Source organism: Canis lupus, chromosome 6, assembly GCF_048164855.1.
Source record: "Canis lupus baileyi chromosome 6, mCanLup2.hap1, whole genome shotgun sequence".
Lineage (NCBI taxonomy): Eukaryota > Metazoa > Chordata > Mammalia > Carnivora > Canidae > Canis > Canis lupus.
The window spans coordinates 76,181,541-76,194,326 of record NC_132843.1 but is presented as its reverse complement, the minus strand read 5'-3'; the positions used below and the strand labels follow the sequence as shown (position 1 = coordinate 76,194,326).

Genomic DNA, 12,786 nt, shown 5'->3' with positions numbered 1-12,786 from the left:
TGTCTATGATTTGACAAGTTGTGACAATCATTGTGGAAAAAATTGCACAAAGGTCAGGAAGATGATGGGTAATGAAGGAGGATGGAAAGAAGCTGGACAGGGAAGTATGGGGACAATGAAGATGAAATGGGTCTCGCTGGGTGGAAAGTATTTGCAGACAGGAATGACAATTGTCTCAAAGGCTACTGAGAGGGCAGGTTAGCTGAGAACTGAGGATCCAACACCGTGTTTGGCAGCGTGGAGGTCGTCAGCAACCCTGACGTGAGCTGTTTCATGGAGCGGGGTGCAGAGAAAAGTCGGATTAGTCTGAGTTCAAGAGAGAATGAGGGAGAGGGAGGAGAGGCAAAGAGTATAGAAAACTCTTAGGGGGATGTTTTGCTGAAAGGGCTGGGGAAGAAATGAACAGTAACTGAAGTGGGCCCCAGGAGAGAACCTGACATCACAGGAAACCTGACCGCGTGTTTGGTGCTGTCGGGATGATCCAGCAGTGGGAAAACAGATGACGTGGAAGAGAGAGGGAGAACTTCTCCAGGGATGTCCTCCAGCAGTCGAGGAGGATGGATTGCTCTAGAGCAGGTTTTAAAATTCATGTCATTAAAATTTTTGCGCATATATCCCAAATATACATGTATCTTAAATGCATATGCTATTTTACTGTGTATATTTTAAACTTTAATTTGTATGCTACCTTAATGTTTTAACTTTAAAACATATATACAATTCTAACCAAATCTTTAGTATTTTCTAGTATTTTTCTCTCTGTACCCCACAGATAGTCTTACACATTTACCCCTTAAAGTGCATACACCTCACTTTGGGGTTCTTTCTCACCTTTAGACAATGTCACTGACACTGACTCTGACTTACCAAAGAACAGCTGGAAGGAAAGAGTCCGGTCTTTTAGGTTTGAGAATTTGAGTTTTCCTTTTATCTTATTTTATGTCTAGGGAAATAGGTTGACTGTAAGCTACCCCTTGTAGAAAACAACGTCTTTTAATGTAATGCTTGAGATGATGTCGTTAAAAGATCTAACTTCTAAGAAGGTTCCTCAAATGCAACTAGAGGCTACCTTGATCACATGTAATATCACAAAATACAAAAAATACTCATAAAAGGAGAATGACCACATTTCCATTTTTATTAGTTGACATTGGGTCACTTTTTAAACATAGATCATTCCCAGGGCTTTCTTGAGTCCATGATTAAAAGGCAAAAGTGTGCATCTCATCATAGGTGTACAACTGAAACCTTTCACCACATGATAAGAAGAGTGAGAATTGCATTTTGTAGTTTTTGCATTAAAAAAAAAAACACTGTCAGCTAATGGGCAAACGAAGAAAGGTGTCCCCAGGTTGCAAGGGGCAAAAAGTCTGATAGGCACTGGAGGCTTTCCCAGAAGACACTGTCCTCTGGGAGGTATTTTTGCTAATTATGAGGCTGAAATTACTGGCGTGAAAACATTGTTCTGGGGTTGGCTAATGTAATGAAACGACGATGTCGGGTTGAACCACGCAAGTCCTTAAGGCAGCCGAAGGAATCTTGCCCAGGGTTTCTGTGAAATCCCAGTTGTAAATTGCTACGTCCAGATACGTTGGAAAGACAGTCGGGTGCAGTCCTCAGCTTCGCAGTGTGCGGATCTCTTTCCCAAGGAGACAACGCTCCTAAATCAGCCTCTCCAGGGCGGGGGGTGGCCTCATGCTCCACATTTCCACTCGAGAGCCCTCCTTTTCCTGACGGCTGGGGCTGTAGGTTCCCTGAGTTGCCCTTTTGTTGGAGGCAACCACAGAAGCAACCACGGCCAGAAAGAGGATCAACAACAAGACTGTCGTCACCGAGCCAATGGTGGTGAAAACGTCCGAGATCAAGTCATCTGCCAACTGGAAGGATCGAAACAACCGTGAGGGGAGTTAGGGAGCAAAGGTAAACGTTCAGGACGTTGGAGCTACCCTGGGATGCACACCAAGCGCAAGGCCGGCGCCACTCAGTACCGACAAAGCCCAAGGTACGGAAGGGAAGTCAGCCTTTCAGACCACGGTTGTACCAGCCAAGGGCCAGAGTCGGAAAGTGTGGCACGAACTATCCGCGATTCCCTCTGCGGCCTCATCTCCGTGATGGGGCTCACTCACGCGCCAAGGCCTAAGGACCCCCGCCGTCTATCTCTGAGAGTTCTCCGTCTACACCCACACATTATTCACCGTATCTTCCCTCCCTTGCTGGAAGCTCTGGTTTTGAATTGAAGGAATAGTTATTTTACGGGCTTTTTGTTTTTTGTTTTTTGTTTTTGTTTTTGTTGGAAAAGAAGCAAATTAAATTATCTGGGTCTCCTGGGAAAGATCCCGAGACAGTGGAGGAGCTGCACGTGCTAGTCCCGCAGGCCCTTTCCACAGTCTTGGCTTTGATTTGGATTCGATGTGACAACTGAATTGTTGTAAAAAAAACAAAAACAAAAACAAAAAAACCTCAAAAAACCCATAGGCGTTTGATGTCGAACCAAACATCTAGAGACAGAAAACTGCACGTGGAGCCCCGTTGGGAGGAGCTGGATCCTGGGCTCTCAGGGCTGTTCCTCATACACAAAGGTTTCTTTAATGTTCGTTCACCTGGGTTTGCTGAGCACTTTCTAGCTCTGAGTGACAGGAGACTGCAATTTAGGTGCAGGGCGGTGTGGAAGGTAGGAAGCAGCCACTATATGAATTTTTTGACCGATTTTCAAAGAAATAGTTTGGTCTCAGTAAAAGTGGGATTAAACGAGGTCCCCTTTTCATTTAGCTTTCTCTGTGACCCCATCACCCAACCAAGCTACTGATACATGGAATCTTGGTTTAGTTGAGCATCCTAAGGAGTTTTATATATCTTCACTCTCCTTAGTCTTTTTTGGTTCAAAGGCTTACACCGTCACACAATTAATTTAATATCGTATCTCTTCATAGTGCTGTGCTCCCTACCAGTTCTGCTCATTCACTCAACGCTATTGACCATCTATCGTGAGCACTTTATCGAGCTAGGAAATGAAAATACCAAGATAATCCAAGGTGTTGTAAGTGGTCAACCACTGAATTCTACTCTTGACCCAAATTGCACTGTATGTCAGCTAACTAGAATTTAAATAACACCTAAGAAAAAGAAAAGGAAAAAAAAAGCAAAAAAAAAAACCCCAAAATTCCTACACAAAGTTAGGTATTTTAGCTCAGATTCTGTGATAAGAGGAGGGAACCCCCCCACACACACATACACATATGCACAAATGATCAGAATATTTTATAAACACAGATTATGATAGTGTCACAAACAAACCTATTGGGGTGCAGGTGGAGTCGTATTGGAATGTGATTGTTCTTTGAAGGGTGAGAGAACATTCAAATATTTCAAGCAGGAACTTCTACTTGGATGGAACAATTTGAAATAAAAAGGATGAGGGAACATTAAAGTCCTTAGCGTTTGGGGCAACGGTAAGAAATCCAATGTGACCAAAAATATGGTCCAAGAATACGTGTGTTTGAAATGGGAAAGGATTTTAAAAGTTGGTAAGAGATAGAACCATAAAGTAGATTCATCTTATAAGAAATTTAAGTACCACACTGATATTCGGATTTTGTCCCATAGTCAGTGGCGGGGGTGGGGTGGGGGTGGGCACCGTAGGAGTTTAAGCAGTAGCCTCATGTGATCTGATCTGTATTTTATTAGTTTGGCTCTGGTTACAGGGTGACGGAAGATGACAGTGAAAGTGGGGAAGAAACGAGGAGAAAATAGGAGTTGATTTTCTTAGTCACGACAAGCAATGTATTTACCAATGGAAGGGGGATTGAAGGGAAAGAAGGGTTGAGGGGGATTTCTCAGGCAGAGTTGCTCCCTCTCAGACCGAGTGAGGCTGGGCAACAGCAGAGGAGAGACAAGGTGACTGATGCTTCCACATGAGATGACCGCGTAGACGGGGCTATCCTGGACGGGGACGCGGTACGTAGGAGGAGAGAACAGGTTTGTGCAGGAAGACGCTGAGCTCAGTTTGGGAAAAACTCGTTTCAGAAAACATTCAGGCATGTTGTGTGAGTAGATAGAAACCATCCGGCTCCCGTCTCCACTTTTCACGTGGCTCTGAAAGACCCTGGCTTGTGACCACTTTACGTCCCTCAGTTAGAGGAGCTTAGGAGTCAAGTACACAGAGAATTCGGAATCACAGAAGTCTGCAGTTTGGGGGGCAAAATAGTTTACCCCCGCCACAGGGCGAGTCCTCCTCCCGCCAGTCTGTGTGGCCCTTCCGAGAGTCATTACATCCTTTATCTGCAAAGACAGCTGCGGCCTGGGAAAAATGAGTGGAGCCATAGGCTTGGCCTTGAGAGGTCAAAGCCTGACAGGGCCAGCTGGAATCCCACCAGCAAGACCCCCTGCTACTGTCGGGGCGGCGGAGGCCTGTCCCCTTGTTCCTGGCTGCTGGCTTCGTCTTCGTCCGCCCCGTAAACTGTCATCCTCAGGAGGACACGACTGCTCCCCACCCCCGCCAGGTGGGGGGTGTGCGCCTCCAGAGAGGACACAGGCTGCCTGGTTTGCTTCTCTTGCCCGAAGGTTTCTGGGCCCTTCTCGCTCAGCCCGCGGCCGAGGCCACTAAGGGGGCTGCCACCTCGCAGGAGACCGAGGAGGCCCCAGAGTCCTTGTGACAGCTCAGTCGGGCCAAACCAGAGGCCGACGGCCGCCTGCCCCCTGCCCGCGAGGTCTCGGTGGTGCCAGGGGAAGCCCACCGTCGAGGCCCGAGGTTCAGGCCCCTCGCGGCCACCTCGCGGCCACCTCGCGGCCCGCGGCCCACGGCCTGGCCTCCAGCGTCCAGAGGCCGCGTCCTGGCCCCGTCACTCGTCGGCATCACCTATAAAATCGGGGGGGTTGCACAATCCTGTGCGAGTCGAAGGTGGGAGGCGCCAGGAGAGGAAGGCCAAACGCACAGAGCCCGGCCCGCGGGCCGTCGTCGCCATGTGGGGTCCGAGGGGCCGTGGCTCGTCCTCCTGGTTCCACCGACGTCCGAAAGCTCACCCTGCACCCCTCAGTACCTGGGGGGACGGCCAAGGGAGCCAACCCCGAGCCCCACGCTGCAGATCCCGAGCCGCGATGAAGGCCTTGAAGAAGCAGGCGGCCGACCTCGGGCCGGAGCGGGGCAGCGGGCGCTGCAATAGGCTGCGCCGGGCGGTGGGTTTGGAAATCGCCTCCCGAGGGCCCGTGGCTTGAGGCCCCGTGGCTGGAAGGTCCTTTTTGCTCTGCTCTTCCTCAGCTGTGCTTAAAATACACAGCACCGCTGCGACCTTCGGGCCGCTGCACCTGCCCGGGGGGCCGAGGCCTCGCGCTGCACCCCCTAGTAACCTCCTTCCCCGGAGATACCCCCCAATTCATTGCACGCTTCGTGTAGGGTTATTTTTTGAATGACGTCCTTACAAGCCCTATTCAGTTATTATGCTTGCATCTTCTTAAAATGTGTATCTTCCCCGCGCTTAGTCGAAACTGCAATTGCTTTGAATTCCGTATTTGCAGAATAAGATACATGGGTGTTCCTTTTTATTTATTTATTATTTTCCCCAAGAGGATTCATTCTGAAACACCGACGGGCGGTAGCCTCCGTGTGGCCCAAGGCCAGGGTACACTCTGGAATTCGGAGGTGGAACTGTCAAGCCTTATATTTCAATTCTTCTCACTTGAGACTGTGCTGGAATATGCTGGAACCACAGGTTTTTTTTTTTTCTTTTTGAATTTTTATTTTTAAAAATGTATTTATTAAAAAAAAGTATTTATTTATTTTAGGGCGGGACAGGCAGAAGGAGAGAAAGAGCATCTCAAGCAGACTCGGAGCTGAGTGCAGAGCCGGCCCAGGGCCGGGATCCCACAGACATCGCAACCTGAGCCCAAACCCTGTGTTGGATGTGACACCGACCGAGTCACCCAGGCACACACACCCCCGTTTTTAATTGTCTCTTTTTAAAAGATTTTATTTATTTATTCGTGAGAGACACAGAGGCAGAGACCCAGGCAGAGGGAGAAGCGGGCTCCATGGGGGAGCCCGACGTGGGCCTCCATCCGGGACCGGGTCACGCCGTGAGCCCAAGGCAGACGGCAGCCCCTGAGCCCCCCAGGCGCCCTGTTTTAAATTCTTGAAAGCGAGTCTGTTGCTTCCTCCGCGGGGGGCGGGAACGCGCACCTGCTAACACACGGTCGCGGGTGGAGCTGCGGTGGCCGCGAGCAGCAGACCCGTGGGCCGCGGGCCGCCAGCTGCTCAGCCGCGAGCGCCGCCAGGTCGCACAGCTGCCCCGGGGCGCTTCTCGTCGCCACCCACAGTGCACCCCCACCCCCGCCCTCACCCCCACCCCCGCCCGTCTCCCTGGGCCTGCTCGGGCCGCAGAACACCTCCCAGCCTTGGAGCCCGCCGGGGAGGCGCCGTCCCCGGGCCGACTGGGGGCGCGAGGGCCGGTGCACGGGCGCCCCGGGGGTGCCCACGAGGAGCTGGGGCGGCGCACCCCGGGCCGACTGGGGGCGCGAGGGCCGGTGCACGGGCACCCGGGGGCGCCCACGAGGAGCTGGGGAGGCGCCACCCCCCCGGCCGTCGGGCTCGCCCCCGCCCCAACGGAGCAGCTCCCCCAACTCTGGAGGACACGGAATGGGGCGGCCTGTCCAGGAGAAGACCGGGGCCACGTCGTCCCTCAGCACCTGTCACGGGGTCTAGGGCGGGTGACAGCACCGAGGAGAGCGTGGGAACCGCCCGCACGTCCGCAGGAGCCCGCGAAAGGCAGGGAACCTCCTGGGGTTTCTCCGCTTGACCTCGCGTGTCCAAGGGAGGGCCCGCAGCTCCGGGAGAGCAGGACCCCCAGGGCCACCTGCCGGGGCCACCTGCCCGCGCCTGGCTCCGCCCCGCCTGGCTTTGGCGAAGTCGGCCGTGAACGCGGCGGCCCCGCTGCTGGGGACGCTCCCGGCTTACACCGCCTCCGCCTCCCGGGGCAGCCCGGGGCGTGACCCCGGGTCCCGGGATCGAGTCCCGCGTCGAGCTCCCCCACGGGGCCTGCTTCTCCCTCTGCCTGTGTCTCTGCCTCTCTCTCTCTCTCTCTCTGTCTCTCATGAATAAAATGTAAAATAAAATTTAAATAAAATCTAAATAAATCCAATAAAAAAATAAATTAAATAAATAAATAAATAAATAATAAATAAATAAATAAATACCCGCCTCCCGGGAAGCACCCAGAAAGCTTCCGGAGTCGGGTCTCCCACGGCAGGTGCAGAGTTGGGACCTGGAGCTGTTGGGGGGTCCCCGCTGGTCACCGGCCCAGTCCCGCTCCAGGAGGCGAGCTTTGGAAACTGGCTTGTGCCGGTTTGTGTTCCGTGGGCAGGTAAGGAAGAGCGGGACTTCGAGAGTTAGTGGTCAGGGGAAAAAGCACCAGAGAGAGGAGGAGGCTTTGCAAGGCTGGTTCGAACATGTAGCTCCCGACCCTGCAGCCAACGCAAACTGAGGACGTTGCTGGAGCTCTCATCCCACAAACTCACACATGCAAAAACAAAAACAAAAACGAGAGAGAGAGAGAATGAGAGAGAAAGAGAGAGGATATTCCACGGTTAAGACCCAGGAGAGCAGTTCTTGCGAATCACTGTTGCAACAAGCAGGTCTTCCATTTGGTGGATGTTAAAACCTCCCACGGAGACTTGTGTCCTTGAACTGCAGCTTATCAGGGAGTTGCTAGAAACAGCCATTTCCATAGTAATCTTGAATATAGGCCAGAACTCTGTTTTTGAAATTAAACTTGCTGCAGCGGCCAATTTTCGACCATAAATACACTGTCCACTTTACAGTTAGGAGGGGGGTAAAATCGAGCCCTGGGGAGCCAAAGGAGAGCACGCAGGAAGGGCCCTGGCACATCCGGGGGCGGGGGTGAGTCACCCCTGAATACAAGGCTTGGTAACGTGAGCAAAGGGTGGGCGTCATAGATCCCCGTCAGGGCTGCGGGCAGGGCACAGGGGACAGAGGAGGCACCAGGTGTCCAGGCCACAGGCTGAGTGGCTCGGGCCTCCGCACGGCTCTGCTTCTCTTGGGCATACTGGTGCCTCCCTAGGGCTCACTGGGCACAAACCAGCGGGGAGCCCCAGCCCCCCCACCCCCGGGATGGGGCGAGCCTGCACCCCGCCCCTGGCTGAAGCCTTTCTCACCGAGCCATCACCCCCTCCACCCGCACTGATCGGGGGTGTCCACACCACCAGCCCTGGAAACTCCACTGAGATGAGAGTCGAGTGAGCACAGCACGGGGAGGCACGGGCCTGGGAATCTTCCCCAGTGACTTCCAGATCCGGCCTGTGGAAGAGTCTGGAACTGCGGCGGGGAACTGGGGTGTGGGTACATGGGAGAAACACGAGCCCCTGGCAGTGGATCCAGCATCGGCTACGTGCCCGGTGCTCTAGCGCTGGGTGACACCTCCCCCCTGGCACCTGGCACCGCGGGGGCCCTCCCCTGGACCTTCGGGGAGAGGGCTCGGTGGTTCTGAGCCGGGAACCCCCCGGGACACTGATCACGAAGGGTCGCGGTCCCGCGCTGTGGGGCTAATTCTGGGTCACCCACGGCGCGCAGATGCGCTGCGGGTAGAGATGCGTGGTGCGCGGGGCAGCGCAGTCCCAGCGTCCCGGGCCTTGGGCCCGGCATTCCTAACCTCAGGTCTCTAACCGCTGGCTCGCTGCAGGCCTTGGGCCCCGCATTCCTAACCTGAGGTCTCTAACCGCTGGCTCCAGGCCTTGGGCCTGGCATTCCTAACCTCAGGTCTCTAACCGCTGGCTCCAGGCCTTGGGCCCAGCATTCCTAACCTCAGGTCTCTAACCCCTGGCTCCAGGCCTTGGGCCTGGCATTCCTAACCTCAGGTCTCTAACCGCTGGCTCGCTGCAGGCCTTGGGCCCCGCATTCCTAACCTGAGGTCTCTAACCGCTGGCTCCAGGCCTTGGGCCCCGCATTCCTAACCTGAGGTCTCTAACCGCTGGCTCCAGGCCTTGGGCCTGGCATTCCTAACCTCAGGTCTCTAACCCCTGGCTCCAGGCCTTGGGCCCCACATTCCTAACCTCAGGTCTCTAAACGCTCGCTCCAGGCCTCTGACGGTCGGGAGCTCAGGTCTGGGGACACCGCCTTCCGATTTTTCTCCCCTTCATGAGGGGAGTAAGGGATGGGATCGTTTTCAGGGAAAAACCTTGCCTCTCCCCATCTCGTTCGAGAACAGCACCCCGGCCGCCCACAGTCAAGACTGCATTCGGTTTTCTTTTTTTTCTTTTCTTTTTCTTTCTTTCTTTTCTTTCTTTCTTTCTTTCTTTCTTTTTCTTCTTTCTCTTTCTTTTTCTTTTCTCTTTCTTTTTTCTTTCTTTCTTTTTTCTCTCTTCTTTTTTCTCTCTTCTTTCTTCTTTCTCTCTCTTTTTCTTTCTTTCTTTCTTTTCTTTCTTTTCTTTTTCTTTCTTTTTCTCTTTTTTCTTTCTTTTTCTTTTCTTTTTTCTCTCTCTTCTTTCTCTTTCTTTTTTCTCTTTTTTCCTTTTCTTTCTTTCTCTTCTTTCTTTTTTCTTTTTTTCTCTTTATTTCTCTTTCTTCTTTCTTTTCTCTTTTCTTTCTTTTCTCTTTCTTTTTTCTCTCTCTTCTTTTCTTTTCTCGTGTGTGTGTGTGTGAGAGAGAATTTATTGTTCAAAGATAACAGCTGCCATTCACGCCAGCCCGGGCTGCGCTCACACAGTATTGTCACTCCTGGGGCGGCCCAGCCCGGGGGGGGGGGTCTCAGGGAGGCCGCCCCTCACCCTCCCCCGCGAGCAGCTTCGTGTGTGCCCCGAACACAGACCTGCGCCACCTGCTGGGGCACGTCCACATCCCCTGCTGGGACGGAAGCTCCGTGGAGCCGTAGGTGCCTCTCTGCCTCGCTCCCTCTGTCTCCTGGCCCGGGGCTCCCCCGGTGCCTGCCCGATGGGGGGCAGCGTCTTGGGGTGCTGCCGCTGGCGCTGGGGGTGGGGAGGCAGGGAAGGAAAGACAGGCACCTGGCCACGGTGTGGCCACGAAGGCAGCTGGATGTTATTCCTTTATGCAAAATTCGCCACAAATGATCTTTTTTTTTTTTTTTTAACCTTTTCCTGCTCCTCAGAGCCAGGATGAAATCAACCTTTGGGGCCCAAGCAGCAGCTGCTAGAGACCATTTTTAAAAAATACAAAATATATGAGATGCCCGGCTGGCTCAGCGGTTGAGTATCTGCCTTCGGCCCAGGGCGTGACCCCAGGGTCCTGGAATCGAGCTCCACATCGAGCTCCCTACATGGAGCCTGCTTCTCCCCTTGCCTATGTCTCTGCCTCTCTCTCTCTCTCTCATGAATAAATAAATAAAATCTTTAAAAAGAGAGAGAAAAAAAAGACCTGGGAAGCAAGCTGCACCTGGTGACCACGGCCTGTAGTGCGCAGGGGAATGTGCTCACATGGCTCATTGTGGGTTTGGCCAAATTCTGTCCCTCCCCTTAGGACTCTCAGGAATGAGCACCTATTTCCTCCAGAACATTTCAATAATACAAAGTGCAGTGTTTTGCACAAAGGGGCTGATCAATCGTTATTGACTCCACACTTGTAATGCTCCTTGCTCAAGTCAATGCACTATTAAATTGTTTTCAGTCGTAAGAAGAGTCCTGTATAATTGGCCCAGAAAGCTGATTGGGGGTGCTCTTCATTCACTCCTCTGTTCACGGGTCCATTCACTCAGCCAATAGATTTTCACTGAATGCCTGCAAAGCTTCAGGGAGCATGTTAGGCCCTAGGTAGATGGAGTTCAAAGGCACAGCCATTGTCTTTAAAAAACTCAGGACTTAGTGGTAGGGCCTGGCGGTTGGGGCAGCCACCCCAACAACCACAGGCCCATGAGAGAGCTGTGATGTTACAGGTGAGGGCAAAGAAAAGAAAAGGGGCAAGAGGGCGACTTCCTGACGGCCCCCACATTTCTCAAAGGAGGGCCCTGGGAGGTGGAGGTGAAAAAAGGTGTTGAAGACAGAAGGAAGCACCATGATCCAGTGGCAGGGGAAGGAGAAGGGCAGGGGGGATGTTGGCACACTTGCTCTTGCCCAGGACGCCTGAGGGAGAACGAGGTGCTTATGTAGAGTCTCGAAGGGAGAAGGAGAATGAGGAGCAGCGGCTCCTCTGTCAGGAGAGCGTTTGCCCAGCCCGGGCATGGAAGCCACCTCGATTCCTTTCCAGGAAGCTCGGTCTCCTCTCCCCCCGGGGAGCAGGGGCCAGCGTCCCGGGCGCAGTTTCAGGTATGTTCTCTGCTGGTCATTCCCCAGCACACATGGCCTGTACCTCTTATTCAAAATGTACCAGCTTCGAATGTCTACTTCTCTTTCTATTTCTATGCCAAGAGGCCTTTATCAACCAGGGGCTTATCGGGCAGAAAGGGGTTTCGATTCCTTTATACCCCATCTCTGCCATCGTGAGTTTGAGAAGGTGACTGATGAAGATGTCAGTTGATTTTATACAGAATTTCAATGGCAAGAAAATATTTAGCAAATGACTTAAAAGGCAGAGAGATTTGAGATTAAAAGATACTAAAAAGCAACCACCTGGCAACTAAATGCGATCGATTGTATCCTGGATGGAAAACAAAATCTATAAAGGAAGGACTTTATTGAGACAATTAGAGAAAGCTGAACACGGGATGACAATGAATTTCTTAAATGTGATACCAGTATTGTGGCTGTAGAAGGAGGTCTTTTTCTTTCGAGATACTTGGTGAAATCGTTAGCAATAAAATATTAGAATGCCTGCAACCTACTTTCTAAATAGGCAGCCAAAAAAAAAAAAACTGTGTATATTCACAGGTAGCAAATGTTAAAAAAAAATTACTGAATTTGGGTAAAGACTACATGTGTTCATTATGCTATTTTTTTTTCCTGATTTTCTTTAGGTTTCAATTCCCCCCCACCCCTGCCCCTCCAAAAAAAACAAAACAACTTGGAACAATATTTCTCAACTATTTTTTATAATGCAAATAATCTCTCCAAACCCCAAATTTGTAGATCTCGTTTCTTCCACTACCCCTTCCTCTGCCGTTCCAGAGCTTACTGAATTTCTCTCTTCTCTGTACATTTATCGCCCTGTAAATCTCGTTCCCACTGATGGTCTCATCTCCCCTCCTGGACAAGAAGACCCTCGTGGATGACATCATGTGTTAGCTTCCTCCTATATCTGGCCCGAGCCCTGCCTGCCAGCGCCCAGCACAACGCCAGGCCCCCGGCGGGTGTGCACAGACCTCCCCGTGACCCACTTCTTGACCTAGAAGCTGCACTTGGGCTCTTTTCTCTACCAGATTTCTATCTTCAGTTTGGGCCAAAAGCTGCTATTAATTCTTTCTCACATTATGCAGGAAAAAGAGCGCCGGGGCCCTGACATCCTTACGGCTTATCACATATCCTTTTGGCCGGGGTAATCTAGTCTGTGTCATTGTATTTATTGCCCCCAAATCAAAACCAGTTGCCAAAGTAATGAAGGTCTATTGGTTTGTGTTGACTTAATCCATGTCAGAGGAGCTTTAGGAGCATATAAGGATAATTTGACCGGCAAAAGGAAAAGCCATAAAAATGATCAAAAAGCCAATAGATAGGCTGAGAACACCAAGCTTATTTCACTGAGGATTTATGGCCAACTTATCAGAAAATTATTTGGTCCAAGTCCACATTCAAGTCAGCCCCTCAGTAACTCAGCCTCTGAGAGAGTCCAGCCTCTGAGAAACCTCGCCTCCTATAATGAGATGCCCCCGGCCCCCCTGCCTTGCAGCCCACGGAGTG

General features: G+C 51.8%; 1 protein-coding gene across 1 annotated transcript in view; it reads right to left on the bottom strand.

Moving 5' to 3' along the window:
- Positions 1–1,120: 1,120 nt before the first annotated feature.
- The window catches only part of CRB1 (crumbs cell polarity complex component 1), a 213,444-nt gene continuing 201,778 nt past the window's right edge, over positions 1,121–12,786 (bottom strand). The window contains exon 12 of the mRNA XM_072831284.1: positions 1,121–1,877. Coding sequence (XP_072687385.1) covers positions 1,662–1,877 — 216 coding nt within the window. The 3' untranslated portion in view covers positions 1,121–1,661. The remainder of the gene's footprint in view (positions 1,878–12,786) is intronic.